The sequence below is a fragment of the Aricia agestis genome, chromosome 15 (genome assembly GCF_905147365.1).
Source record: "Aricia agestis chromosome 15, ilAriAges1.1, whole genome shotgun sequence".
NCBI classification, from domain to species: domain Eukaryota; kingdom Metazoa; phylum Arthropoda; class Insecta; order Lepidoptera; family Lycaenidae; genus Aricia; species Aricia agestis.
In genome coordinates this window covers 9,547,420-9,561,692 of record NC_056420.1, presented here as the reverse complement: position 1 = coordinate 9,561,692, position 14,273 = coordinate 9,547,420, and the positions used below count along the sequence as shown (strand labels likewise).

Here is a 14,273-nt window from a genome sequence, read left to right as displayed (position 1 = left end):
TCAGTTAGGTCCTGATTCTATATGTTTGCGTACAGAACAGTAGCGTGGCGTTAACCAATAAGGTGCGGGTGACATCGATATTAGATTAACACAGTAATTATCAATGATTTAATATATTCAAAATTTATAAATCACGGCAACTTTCAAGAGTGAAACGAAAAGTTACGTGCGCATAAACTCCGATTTTTAATTCATGATCAAAAAAACTACTGCACAAATATTTTATTGCAGTGGCAATATATTCCTTTTTTTCTAAAAAACAAGACTGAGATAATTTAATGATTAATAATTTTAATTAATGATTTAAATAAGTAACCTGAGTTATTTTATTTTACATAAAAACAAAACGCCGCGATAAAATCTTAAACATCTGTAATTTTTGGTAGTATACCTGGTATTTTACTGGTATCACTTCAGGTATTCATAACATTTGGTGCAATAATTTACAGGCTAAAGTAACATACTTAATATAATTTAAATATACATGTACCTAATTTACAAATTACGCCGACGGAACAAAAAGTTTTCAATGTTCCCGGGTCTGGATGTGTATTAAATATGTGTATGATATAATAAAAATCTTAAATTTATGTATAGTATAAAAGTATTAAATATATTTCCGTTGTCTGGTACCCGTAACACAAGTCCATCAGAACTTAGCACGGGGCCAGACTGACGTGGTGTGAAGCGTCCATAGATAGATAGATATATTAATTTATGTCACTTTGACACCTTTGACAGTGACGTACTGTAGTAGCTTTTTTGATCTTGAATTAAAAATCGGAGTTTAGTATAAATAAACAAAGGGGTATGAAGATTTTTGTATGGAGCCTGGCCAAGCTACTGTCCGCTAAATGTGTTTTTTCGCGTTCACGAATATTATTTTCAAAAACGGATAGCTAACATCAATACAAACAAAAAATAATCTTGGACAAAACCGCGTAAAGTGTCACATTTTAAAGATTTGAGCTGCCAAAGTTGCAATATCTTAAATTGGTGAAACTTTAGCAGCTCATATCTTCGAAATGTGACTCTTTACGTGGTTTTGTCCAAGATTATTTTTGGTTTGTATTGATGTTAGCTAACCATTTTTGAAAAAAATATTCGTGAACGCGAAAAAACACATTTAGCGAAAGTAGATCGGCCAAAATCTTCGTACCCCTTTGATTTGCCTTATCATATTGACTCATGGCATGAAATATTGCCTGTAGATTTTGTGTCGTTATTTGGATGAGTTGTTTGATGGCATTTATTGCTTTCAGGTGGAGGACCTGATCAAGCACGAGGGCCACACGTTCTACTTGTCGATGATCAACATCCCCACGGAGTGCGAGGTGTGCAAGACGTTCTTCATGTGGCCGCTAGAGAAGTCCCTCATCTGCCAGACATGCCGGCTCGTCACGCATAAGAAGTGCTATATGAAGGTGAGATGGCTGGTGGATTTTATCCGACTGTGAAGGAGGGGTATGTTTTTATGTATTATTTATTATGAACACGCTCTAAACTAGTCTCTATGACCCTGACTTGCTTGAAAACAAGTTTTGAGTTTGGAAGACCGTATTAATTTAGCAGTAACATAGGATATAATTACGGGAATGTTTGGTTCTAAACAAATTTGCGGACAACATCTACTTTTATTATATTTGTCTTTCAATAACCTGATAAGTTTGTAACAACTATAGAAGTTGTAGTTATTGTGTGCGTAGCTTACAATATGTCATACAAATGATATGAAAATACCTTTCACAGGTAACCTCTCAGTGCAGTAAGGAGGTGTTCAGGAAAGATGGTGTGGTGTCATCGACGACGGTGATCGTCCGGGTGGTCGATGCCAGCGGCCGGGAGAAGCTGGGAGTCGTGCCGATTGGGAAGGTGAGCTAATGGATATTATGATGTTGTATTTATCTGACACGATGGAAATAACCCGTGAGAGACAAGAATGGAATGAATATTGTGTTCTCTAAGTAACTCTTAAAAAAATGGGTTATCAATTCTGAAATCTGTATTTTCTATATGGATATAAATTTTTTGAGTAACAAAATATATTTAAGTCAACTTGAAGTCATTTTTGTTAGGTGCAACAACTTTTGTTTGCTGATGGAAATCATATTATGACATGATTAGACTACAATGTGCTTGTTGTCACTGTGTTGTGCTTAACACTGTAATCTTTTATATTAAACTTAAAACATAAGTACTTACAAATACTTTCAGTTAGTAACTTGTTTGTTTTCCAGGTGTTTGGCGTGCCGTTGAGTGAGTTGCCGACCGGCGACAGCAACATTCCAATTGTGATCGACAGGTTGATTACTACAATAGAGATGACGGGCTTGTACACGGAGGGACTATACAGAAAAAGTGGATTAAGTTCTAAGGTAAGTTAAATAGCAACAAGTTAAAGTTAAAAACTAAACTTCTTTACTTACCGCGTCGAAGTTTGATTTATAAGCATTTACAGAAAAACTTTCAGATTTTATCAAATGACGAAGGCCTGGCTGTGTTTGAAGTAATTATCTAATATTTTTAATAATTTCACATTTTGTACGCATGCCCTAAGGCAGAATGTATAAGACTCTGGAACACTGTAACATCTATTTTATTACCTAAATTCTAAGCAAACAAACTATCTATCTGGAATCTAGATAGATAGATATCTTTCTATATTATTCTAAACTGGATTTGCGCCAAAATTCGTTTATCGCGTGAGAACCGTACTTTTTTTCGGGATAAAAAAAGTATCCTATGTCCTACCCGAGACTCGAAAGTATGTCCATGCCAAATTGCAATATCGATTCAGCGGTTTGGGCGTGAAGAGGTAACAGACAGACAGACAGACACACTTTCAAATTTATAATATTAGTAAGTATAGGTATGGATGCTAACCCATAGGTGCGTGAGCTGCGCGCGCTACTCGACGCGCGGCCGGAGGAGGGCGTGGAGCGGCTGGACTCGTACGCGGTGCACGTGCGCGCCTCCGTGCTCAAGGGCTTCTTCCGCGAGCTGCCCGAGCCCCTGCTCACCTTCGACCTGTACGACGACTTCATACTCGCCGCCGAGATCTCTGACCCCCAGGTATTACCTAACTACAATACAATACATTATACAAAAACACTATTGCACACCAAAAATACGAAATAAAACACAATATAAATTAATATAACAATACAATTTAATATAAAACAACATGACGTATAATGAGGCACAAAAAGCGAATTTATTGCTAATAAGCAATCTCTTCCAGTCTACTTTACTCATCAAAGCTAAAAAATTGGTACTTATGTATATATATATTTTATAGCCTACTAGATATTGCTACTTGCTAGTAGTTGTCCCAAAATTTCGTTCGCCTCGTTTCGATTTCAAAATTTCTGCTTTTAAAGTGTGACGAAGTAACAGACAAACATACAGACACACTTTGGAATTTATAATTTTAAGATCGATGATATCTTGATCACTATTAAAAACAGTTTAAAACTTTACAGGAACGGGTGTCGTGTATATTCACAATACTGAAGAAATTACCCAAACCCAACTACGATCTCGCCGAAAGACTCATATTCCATCTCGCGAGGGTGGCACTAGTGGAAAATCACAACAGGTAAGTGACATTAATAAAAGTAACTAATATAAAACGTATTCATTATTTTCCCCTTTATCAATAAACACAGAACACGGCAAGACTAATTTATGTTGATATGTGTTTGTATGTTGGAACTTGGAACAGTCATTTGACTGACGTTGAAATTAGAGAGTAAGATAGTATTTTTTCCGATAAAGATACAACGATTTTGGGAACAATATTAGCCAAATACGTCCAACCATTCTCGAGTTGAATTACCATAAAAGTATATAGTAAAAAAGTCGCGGTTGAATGTTGATACTGATTTATTTTATTGTTATTTCAGGATGGGTCCAAACGCGCTGGCGATAGTGTTTGCGCCGTGCATCCTGCGCACGCACAAGGTGCAGCCGGCGCAGGACTCGCTGCACGACATCGCGCGGCAGACCACCGTGCTCGAGGCCATACTCATTGATAAGATTAATAACGTACGTAAATAAAATACTTAATGACGCCCGCAGAAAATTAGTTTATCGCATGGGAACCGTACATTTTTCCGGAATAAAAAGTATCCTATATCCTTTGTCAGAACTCAAAGTATCTCCAAATATCATCACAATCGCTTACAGTGGTTTGGGGCGTGAAGAGGTTTAATAGACAGACAGACACTGTCGCATTTATAATATTAGTTAAAACGTGGGAGAGCCATGCTTCGGCACGAATGGGCTGATTTGACCGGAGAAATACCACGTTCTCACAGAAAACCGGCGTGAAACAGCGCAAGCGCTGTGTTTCGCCGAGTGAGTGAGTGAGTTTACCGGAGGCCCAATCCCCTACCCTATTCCCTTCCCTACCCTCCCCTATTACCTCTTAAAAGGCCGGCAACGCACCTGCAGCTCTTCTGATGCTGCGAGTGTCCATGGGCGACGGAAGTTGCTTTCCATCAGGTGACCCGTTTGCTCGTTTGCCCCCTTATTTCATAAAAAAAAATAGTACAGATAAACACACTTTTTCATTCATAACATTTGTATGAATCTTACAAAAATTAACACAAGAAAGAAAAAAATGGCTTGAAGCAGTTTCTTCCAGGCACGTATACAGACGTCGTCCGGACGCAGTAATAGACTGAAATTTGGAGGTGGGGTTCACGAATTATAGTAATGCGCACAATAGCTATCTCGAAATAAAGGCTTACATAGTACTTACCTGATTTTGGGGGGATATGTCTAAGGTTCTGTCAGTTTATAGATATTATTCTTAGATGCTAGACGGTCACTTGTGGGCTAATTCTTAGTCACTTGTATGTTACGATGCTTACCATTGAGTAAATTACATCTTAATACAAACGCGACGCAAGTAGTTTGATTGTATGCCCACGCTATTTACGTTGCCCGTCTCTGTGCTGGCAGGCACCTCGAATAAAGAAGATGCAGCTAAAGCGTAACATACCAGACCTTTATAAAAATAGAACAAAGACCACTCTTCATTATGGCTAACGTCACTCCCTACAGACGCGAGGCGCACTAGCGGACATCGAGACTCTAGAGAAGGCGAGCGCTACCGCTGCCGATCGGCTACTCGAGATGCGCGCGTCGCACAAGGCGCCCTCAAGACCTGAAGAGAAGATCCTAGAGGGTCACATACACGAGATAGAGAAAGAAAAAGATATAATCACGAATAACCTACCCGCTCTTGTCAGGTATGTAAAATATGTATTGAATTAAAACATGTAAATCTTAAGTATCATAGTTTGTTTTTCTGTCGAGAGATTTGAAAGTGAATGGATTTAACTATCTATTGACTATTATCTCTATTAAAACCTCTCAATCAATGAAGGCCTTGGAAGGAATTCAAATTGAAAAAAGTAAACAAAATATTAAAAACATTGATCAAAATGTGCAATCATGGGCGATACCGAGGGGGAGGCAGGGGGGGGGGGCAGCTGCCCTCACTGGATCATGTTGACGTCCCTACTAAGTATATTATCTAGTACTTTCATTTATACAAATAACGAATTTTTGCCATTTGTTTGCAATACAACTAAAAATTATCAATTTTTTATTCTTTATAAACACCTAGCTTATAAAAAAAACTGATTTGCCCCCCCTGGCCCAGAATCTGCGTAATTTGCCCCCCTCTGGCCCAGAACCTGGGTAATTTGCCCCCCTCTGGCTAAGAACCTGGGTACGCCCATGTGTGCAATGTGCATATTTTTATAACACGATGAATAAGTGACATTTAAACTAGGATATTCTAAATAAAGTGAAGTTTATTTTGTAATATTGCCCCTAGGCATTACACTTTTGCAACTAATAATATATTTTCATTACAGGGCGACGTCCGACGATGATCTGCTTTCGACGACGGACCACGACGGCGAGTTTGGCAGCTCCGACGACCTGAGCACCGGCGCCGCCTCCCTGCGCTCCCAGCGGCTGCTGCACCGGCAGCTCTCCTCCGACGACCCCATCATGGTCTAAACCAGGTTCGCGAGGTGTAAACCAGGGGTCCGCGAGATGTAACCAGGGGTCCGCGAGTTCGGAACCAGGGGTTCATGATCTCTAAACCAGGGGTTCGTGAGGTCTAAACCAAAAGTCCGCGAGACATAAACCAGAGGCTTGCGAGGCCTAAACCAAGTGTCAAGGGCACATCCGTCAAGAGTTTCGCCAAAATTATTTATGCTACCGCGATACATTACTAAAGCGTAGCGCATAATGATGGGTAGATAACAAGCCAGTCGTAAGACACTTATTTTGGGATAGTAATATCCCAAAATAAGTGTTTGGTTTCCATTAAATAAAAAGTTTAAGTTGTTTAAACCCCTGGTTTAAACTGTGTACCGCTGGGCGTATAGACTCGACAGACGTCGCGTGTACGCGCATAAGAGGAACTATCATTATATCACAACTAGATAGATGTCATGTACACAATATAAAACTTCAGTTTAAGAGACGGGTCAACAATTATAGTGGTCGACCTTATTATTGTAGGTCAGCCATTGCGATAGGTCACAAAATACAAAGATGGTACGTCATTGTATTACGTAGGTAACCCTGTGTAATTGGGCAATATTTACTTTAATGCTTTTAGATGGAGTTACTGTTCCTCAAAACATTCGGTTCGGTGGAGGACTGCTACTAGATTTGTCCAAAATGTTACTCGATATGGGGCATAATATCATATTCTTGCCGATTAAGGTAGAGCTGGATATGCTTGTTAGTGATCAGCTGTCTCATTATGAACTTTAAACACTTGGAAATGGTCTTCATTTTGACGTTCCAACTTTTTAAAACTTAATTTAAATGTCAAAATTAGAACATTTTTTTAAAATAGTTTAATAAAAAAAGACCATGAACTAGTTGAAGTTCATAATAGGCATAAATTGTGTAAACTATGTACTTAGTATTAGCGATGAGCTTATCCTTGTAGAATAAAGTACACCCCTATGTGATATTCGCTCCATTCTATTAGGTGCCACCTATAGACGTTTCGATTGTTTTTCCGTGTAGCGTACACCTACAAGAAACGAAAAGTTTTGATACTATTTTATCAGCCATGTTCAGAAACTATTTTATGCTAAGCTTTACAAATTTTTCACCTTTAAAGATACTTTAAAGGCCTTCGGTGATAACTGTTAGAGTAGTCGGTGAAGCTGTACCTTGGTGCTTGTTGATGATTTTATAAGGTTATGTTGTTCTCGTAGTTGTTGAAAGTTGATGTAACTTTGCCGGTTAAGTTGAGGATACACATTTTTATTTTTGACATGTTTTACACTGATTGCTTTTTTGTGATAAAGATGAATATATTTCATATTAAATATGTACAAATCGTCTTGACTGAAAAAGATTGAATCTATTGATGGCTAGTTTTACGATGCATTTTTATCATATTAATAAATTACTATTTTGATATTTCTAAATTTAACATTTTAAGGGAAATTTTAATTTTAGCTCCTGTCCAAGAATTTTAACTCTTATAGACGGCATCGAGTATCGACGAACAGTATAGTTTTGTTTATCCAGTGCTATTATGTTATACTGTGTAATAGTCGTCGCGTGGAGTTGTTGAACAGTCTCAGTTGCTGTCGGCGACTGTACCTTCTATTATTGTTTTCATTATCAAAAAGACTGTCTATTGTTAAGCTATAGATTTAATTGATAAGTCACAAACATTCTATCGATTTAATTAAGTTATCTTCATACAACGAATGTATCTGTGAACCGCTACGATTATTCCATTTATTTAAGATGTCTTCACGGAAGTTCTTGACAGAGTTTTATTTAAGGATTCAAGTCTAATCGTAAAAATGAAAGCAATAAAGTTTATTGATTTAGTCACGTATCGAATCTCAGGTGCGCTTTTACTCTGTAATTATATTTTTATAATTTCCGCACGCGTACTAACTTACTCTGGGATATTGTAAATTAATTATAAATTAGGGTTGTGTCACAGTACTCTAAACTGTATTTTCTGTGCCTTTTAGTAGTTTGCTTTCGGCAGTCCACATCTTTTAAAGTATCGATGTTGTTCATAATATTTAGAGATTAGTCCCCCGCGTCACATCTCATACGTCGCTCGGCCGCGTTTCGCTACCGTGTTTACATATACTTACTATTGTCTATAATAGGTATAGAGATGTACACGCTAATGTTCTACATACTCATATTATCGTAATAAGGGTTCTGTTAAATGTTATTGTAAAATGTGCAATGTGGCTTCAAAGTTAGTTACGATTTGTAGTGTAGATAAATCGAGATTTCTTGTAGTTATTGTAAATATTTGTTACTTTAATATTGAATATAAAACTCTTACTAGATTACTAAACTACGGTCTTCGAGACGTTTTAAAGTTATTAAAAATTGTCTACATTGTGTCTAGTAAATTTTATCCCCTTAATTCTTAATAAATTGTGATGGACGACTATTAAATCGAAAAGATGAGTATTTTTGTTGAATATATTTTCACAACAGGCTCCCAACTAATACGAGTTCTTATCTAAATGTGAACATTGTCATTGCCACATATTCAAATGAAGCAGAGAAAGAGATTGGTTTATTCTATTTTTATAGAAAATTATAACATTCACACGGACCAAAATATGTATTTCAATACTACTAAGTACCCGCTCCCTGTTCACTTTTTTATTATCTATTTCTGATTTTTGTACAACCTATCATAATTTTAACATCTTGTATTATAGAATGAATGTATATTATTATTCATGTTATTGTAAGGAAACTGTAATGTGTCAATACGATTATAACAAAATGTAACCAAAATATATTATATACAAATTACAAAAATAATAAAACAATTGCTGTGTATTCAAATGTTTATTATTGATATATTTATAATTTCTCCTCTGAACCAGTACCTTGATATTGCCAGGGCAACAAACCTATTGGGCAAGTTGTCCAATCACAGTCTTGAGGTGCAAGCTGCCATATGCTATCCTCATGAAATTTACTTATTTCATCTACGTCCATTGCATTAGCATTATCACTAAAATTATTGCTGCAATTATCAGAATTGTTTTTTATATCTTCTGCCGTATAAATTTTTGAGGAAACTACTGAAAATCGTCCAGGAAAAGCAATCAGAGTTGCTAAATTACAAATTTTTTCTGATATTTCTGAAGGAATTTGTGGCCTTACTAAGCCAAGAAGAGGGTTGACAAAATATGTCAAATATGGATTGTATGTTGAAACTATTGGTTGGATAAAATTAATATTTGTAAGATTTTTGGGTATTGGTTTACTTAAGTTAATAAGTAAGCATTTGTTCTTTTCACTTGGATACCAATGATAATAAAAAGATTTCAATTCATCCTCATCCTTTGATATAACATTGCTGGATTTGTTTCTGAAAGGAAAAGAATTACATCTTAATTACAAAAAAATGTACATTAAAATAGTAATAAATTATTGTTGGTACGCAAAAATATGAGATTTTCAAATGATAGAGCTACACTTTTTCAAAGTGTTATAAAAATATCTACTTACAGCAGAACATACAAATTAGAACCTCCTCCTTTTTTTGAAGTTGGTTCAAAAAATACGAAGTGTTTTCAGCATCTAGAACTGCCCCGGGGCAGGGCTGGCCGAATGGATACGAAAATAGCCAATGTTTAAATTAATACCTAAACAATGTACTAAGTCTAAGTGCTTCGTGGATCACTGGTTTTGTTTGGCTATTTACATACCTATTTGGCCTACCCTGCCTGCCCTGCCCCGGGGCAGTTCTAGATGCCAAAAACGCTATATCTTATATCTTTAAACGAGCAATTCTTGTATATATATATAATTGGAATCTCGGAATCGGCTCCAACGATTTTCATGAAATTTAGTATATAGGGGGTTTCGGGGCGATAAATTGATCTAGCTAGGAATCATTTCTAGAAAATGTCATTTACATTGGATACCGAGCAAAGCTCGGTCAAACAGCTAGTGTTGTTTTAAACTAATAAAAACTTACTTTAGTTTGATCAAGAAAGATTGACACTTTAGCAGAGCTTCCAATATAACTGCCACCCACTGTGCAGCCAGTTTACATCTGGAGCCATTTTTGTCTTGGCAAGTTATATCAATTAACTGTAATATGAAGTCTTGTAGAAGATCATGAGTATGAAGAAAGTTAATCAATCCCTCAAAACATTGCAGGTAATTGTTACTCAATTGTTGGTTTTTCTTGTTACTTGAAGTCTGAAATACTTTATAAACTTCTAAAGACAAAAACAAGGAATCTTCAGAGAGCAGGGTCTTGTTTACATAAAGAGCAGACTCATTGTTTAGCAGCTGTTTTGCTTTTGAATACATCGAGTTACTGAGACCTGCGATTGAAACTTTTTTTGGATTGGAGAAGTCGAGATCATTTCCAAAGAGTTCTATTGCATCATTAATTAATGATTCCCTCATAGATGAATCCCGTATCTGTGCTACATTCTTAACCATACAACTAGAATGCGAGAGGATACTGAGAGAAGTGCAAAAATTAAGGAGGGGCACAATTTTGTTTTCATCACTCGGCACCTTCGATGCTTTTGGGTCTGCTACATAGTCACTGATGGCGTCTTTGTGTTTGTCCCAATAATTAACTTTGAGCCAATCTAAGCTTACCACACACGCCTCTCTGAGTAGGTCAATAGAAGGTAGTTTGTTATTGTGAGCTGTATCATGACGTAGATCTACAATCCAATCTGGTACTCCTAGATTTTTTGCAGCTTTGTATAGACCGGTGCCTTTTGCAGTCTCCTTATCCAACATGTGATTAACAAAACGCATTAGAGCAGTAGCGTATGCTAGCCGAAGCAGCTGGTCGCTATTTTCGTAACAAATGCCTTCTTCATCTTGGATATGAACTTCGAGCAAACATAATGTTGATTCAATGCCTGAAGGTACAAATGGGCATCTCGCTTTCCAAACGTGAAGAACATCAATAGCTCTCTTTTTTAGCAGAATTGTGGACTCGGTTGAAAAAAGATGTTCATACACTTCACACCATTCTTTCTTGTTGAACCACGGCACGACTTGAAGTGATCTATTCATTTCTTTTTACTTAAAAAAATTCTAACCTCAAAAAACCGAATGTTTACCTATTTTGACAACTGACAAATCAAACTCGTATGTAATTTTTCAGTTTTTATTATGGCACTTCGGCTATAAAACCATGGCCAGTGTCGAGTAAATGGCGGGAAAGTGGAAACAATGTTCTAGCATGAACGCCGTATAATACATTTTCTCAGCGCAGGGACCGAAAGTCATGGGTCGCAACTCGCAACCCTGAACCTCACCTCTTACTCGCCTGTACCGTACAGAAATAACGACATAGTATGCTCAGACTTATTTTCAGATGTAATATATTGGGCTAAGGTCACAGAATACAAATTACTCATGAAGGCTAAAGCTGCGCGTGCACTGGATCAGAATCGGAGCGTACGGATTTGTTGCTTTGTATTGATTTGTATGGTACTGCGTGCACTGGATCGGCATTTCTGCGCCTGAGACCGGAATTTATGCCGATGACGTCATCCGCAACCGCGTCTATGGGTCAATTTATATATTTAGTGCAGAGTCAAAGCGCATCGAAACAAAGTATCAAAACTGAACATAGCAAATCCAACCTTAACTCCAAAGCGTTAACGCACACATTTCATATATACATTATTAATTAAATTGCTGATCTGGAATCCGAATGCAGTGGACGCACCCTATCGGCATTTCGTAAATGACGACGCTCCGTACGCTCCGATTCCGATGCAGTGGACGCGCAGCTTAAGGTAAACCTACCTCAATTTTTTGGTACATGGGTTGAGGAAGGATGTTTGGGTCAGAAAAACCTTCTCGTGCCACTTCCACCCCCAGAATCCCCCCAGAATTTAGGAGAAATTTACACTTGAAATTTTCGTAATCTTGTTCGATAAGGTCATCTGTTTTCTGGTGTTTGTGTTACTTACTTACTAGGGAGTGCCTCCGTTACCTACCGAATCGGGGAGCCGGGGGGGGGGGCGCAGCTCACCCGAAAGGACCCCCGCAAAAACAAACACAATCCAGAAAGTCCAAAAGTTGGTTAGTTAGGTTAGAACTTAGACCACAACAAAGAGGGAGCCGAGCGAGCGCAGCGAGCGTGCTGCGGCAGCAGCCGGCGATCGTCGTCAAATAAAAGGGCCAAAACAAAAACAAATAAAAAATTCAGAAAGTCCAAAAGTAGGTTAGGTTAAAACTGTGAGTTATGACTGTGCTGCGGTAGCCGGCGATCGTCACAAAATTCCGTCAGAATCACGTCAGAATTCCGAAAATTTCAAAGGTGAGTAGCTCCAAAACGTCTCAGTCTGGATTTGGTACGGGGGGGGGGGGGGTTACCCCTCCTGCCCATTTTTGGACCAATCACAGAGCCGAATTGCGTCTTGAGACCGGGTCGCATCTTAAGTACTGACTATTTATACCAGCCCTAAACACTAGTATATAATTGTGACAGACAAACCGACAGATATGGAAGTCACAGTCCTGTGTTCACCCTTTGTGTACGGAACCCTAAAAAGGACTCTTTGACGACTACGTTCAGGATTTTCTGTTACGATGTATGGCGCTCATCCACCTATGCCTTTTCCAGCGAATTTGGGTACTCTTCTTTAGTAGCATACATAATATTATGGTGACGTACATATCGTATGAAGATCTATTTTGAACTGAGCTAATCAAGAATGTTCAATGTAGAGAGCCACTCTCGTGTGCTCTCGCCAAACAAAAGTTTCGACAATATCTAAAATTCTAAACTCTAGTCCCTATGTCAATATTTCTAACTGCCGATCCACACTCGCGCGCGATAGCGCTCCGCGGATCGCGCATTCTGCCAAATTTACTGATCCACACCAATCCACACTCGCAAAGTTCGCGACATGTTCGCAATATTGCCACTTTTTAATTACTTCACTTTCTTGACGCACTATAGTTTGCGCCCTTGAGCCAAATTTATCTTACTTTATATTATACTAGCTGTCCCGGTGAACTTCGTGTCACTTTAAAACCTTCCCTGGACTTCTACGAACATTTTAAGACTAAAATCAGCCCAATCCGTCAAGCCGTTTTCGAGTTTTAGCGCGACTAACACATTTGAAAATCCATTTTTATATATATAGATGAAGCGGCACCCGGCTGTCGCATAAATATTATATTATAAATCTATTGTGTCTGCGATTCCCATGATCGTGGTAATAATAATTAATATTTACGTGGACTCTCCGGGCGAGCACACCCGCGCGGCGCGCCTTGAAGACGCCCAATTCGCAACGTGCAGCAGAAATCGTAATATTTTAATTTCGTCATAACATTAAAACCAAACGTCCAATTTTAATCATTCAAAGATTATCTACATCTATTATCTACATTAACTGTACTTAGTAATCAAATAATTTATTTTGATAAGAATTAATGCCATGAGTAAAATTAAGGCATTTAAATGTAGTCCAAAAACATTTCAAGATTTTTTTAATAAAAAAATGGTTATTGTGCCTCACTCAACATAGATAGGTATAGTGTGTCGCGGACTTTTTTGTAGATATTTAAAAGATCTACAATTACTTAGAACATTTTATGGTTCTATATTTTATAGTTTAGGCAGCGTACGCGAAAAAAGTAACATTTCTAGTTGATTTTTTACACCTTGCGTCCGAAAATCCCAAATATCTTACGGAACCCTATTTTTTCCAAAATAAAATTTAGCCTATGTTCAGCAGAATTAATGTAGGATTCCAATGGTAGAAGAATCTTTCAAATCAGTCCAGTAGTTTCGGAGCCTATTCAAGACAAACAAACAATCAAATCTTTCCTCTTTATAATAGTAGTGTAGATAGATGTCCCACGCGGCTTCGCTCGCGTAAATTATTAGGAATTTTACGGAAATCGTACATTTTTTCGCAACAAAATAGCTTATCTCTCTTCACGTAGTCTACTCTATATCTGTGCCAAATAACATACAAAACTGCTTTAGTAGTTCGTGAGACAATTATATTGTACTTATACAGATATGTTACATCCATACTATTTTCCGGCTTTTAATCTCTTCCGAACAATTTTCAAATTCAAAATTGCAGACATTGACAAATTTGACAGATGAGTGAAACAAAAGATACGAAAAACCATTTACGTAAAAGAGACAGTTCTATTTTTAAACGTCGAATCGTATCGCTGTCTCTTTCTTCGCCTGAGCTATGACGAAA

At 37.6% G+C, this 14,273-nt stretch overlaps 2 protein-coding genes across 6 annotated transcripts in view; one reads left to right on the top strand and one right to left on the bottom strand.

Annotated features, from left to right (window-relative positions):
* LOC121734369 (unconventional myosin-IXAa-like) overlaps positions 1-6,295 on the top strand; it is a 32,122-nt gene extending 25,827 nt beyond the window's left edge. For 4 of the 5 annotated variants that reach the window (XM_042124933.1, XM_042124936.1, XM_042124934.1 and 1 more), the window contains 8 exons: positions 1,263-1,424; positions 1,750-1,872; positions 2,238-2,375; positions 2,890-3,072; positions 3,483-3,598; positions 3,906-4,047; positions 5,071-5,258; positions 5,892-6,295. In XM_042124933.1, the coding sequence (XP_041980867.1) occupies positions 1,263-1,424; positions 1,750-1,872; positions 2,238-2,375; positions 2,890-3,072; positions 3,483-3,598; positions 3,906-4,047; positions 5,071-5,258; positions 5,892-6,039 (1,200 nt within the window). In that variant the 3' untranslated portion in view covers positions 6,040-6,295. The remainder of the gene's footprint in view (positions 1-1,262; positions 1,425-1,749; positions 1,873-2,237; positions 2,376-2,889; positions 3,073-3,482; positions 3,599-3,905; positions 4,048-5,070; positions 5,259-5,891) is intronic. The other variant, XR_006036710.1, reaches the window with a different exon arrangement.
* Positions 6,296-8,877: 2,582 nt separating this feature from the next.
* On the bottom strand, positions 8,878-11,145 carry LOC121734377. Its single transcript, XM_042124950.1, has 2 exons — positions 10,034-11,145; positions 8,878-9,421 (listed from the first exon to the last, which is right to left on the bottom strand). Exons 1-2 carry the CDS (start codon positions 11,101-11,103, stop codon positions 8,908-8,910), a joined length of 1,584 nt encoding a protein of 527 aa, XP_041980884.1. The 5' UTR covers positions 11,104-11,145; the 3' UTR covers positions 8,878-8,907.
* Positions 11,146-14,273: the final 3,128 nt, after the last annotated feature.

Bases quoted from the DNA above. Each gene is read 5' to 3' on its own strand.
- LOC121734377 (XM_042124950.1), bottom strand. From the start codon at position 11,103: ATGAATAGATCACTTCAAGTCGTGCCGTGGTTCAACAAGAAAGAATGG. The intron at 9,422-10,033 runs GTAAGTTTTTAT...TTTTCCTTTCAG, and splicing joins TCTTTCTTGATCAAACTAAA to AAACAAATCCAGCAATGTTA.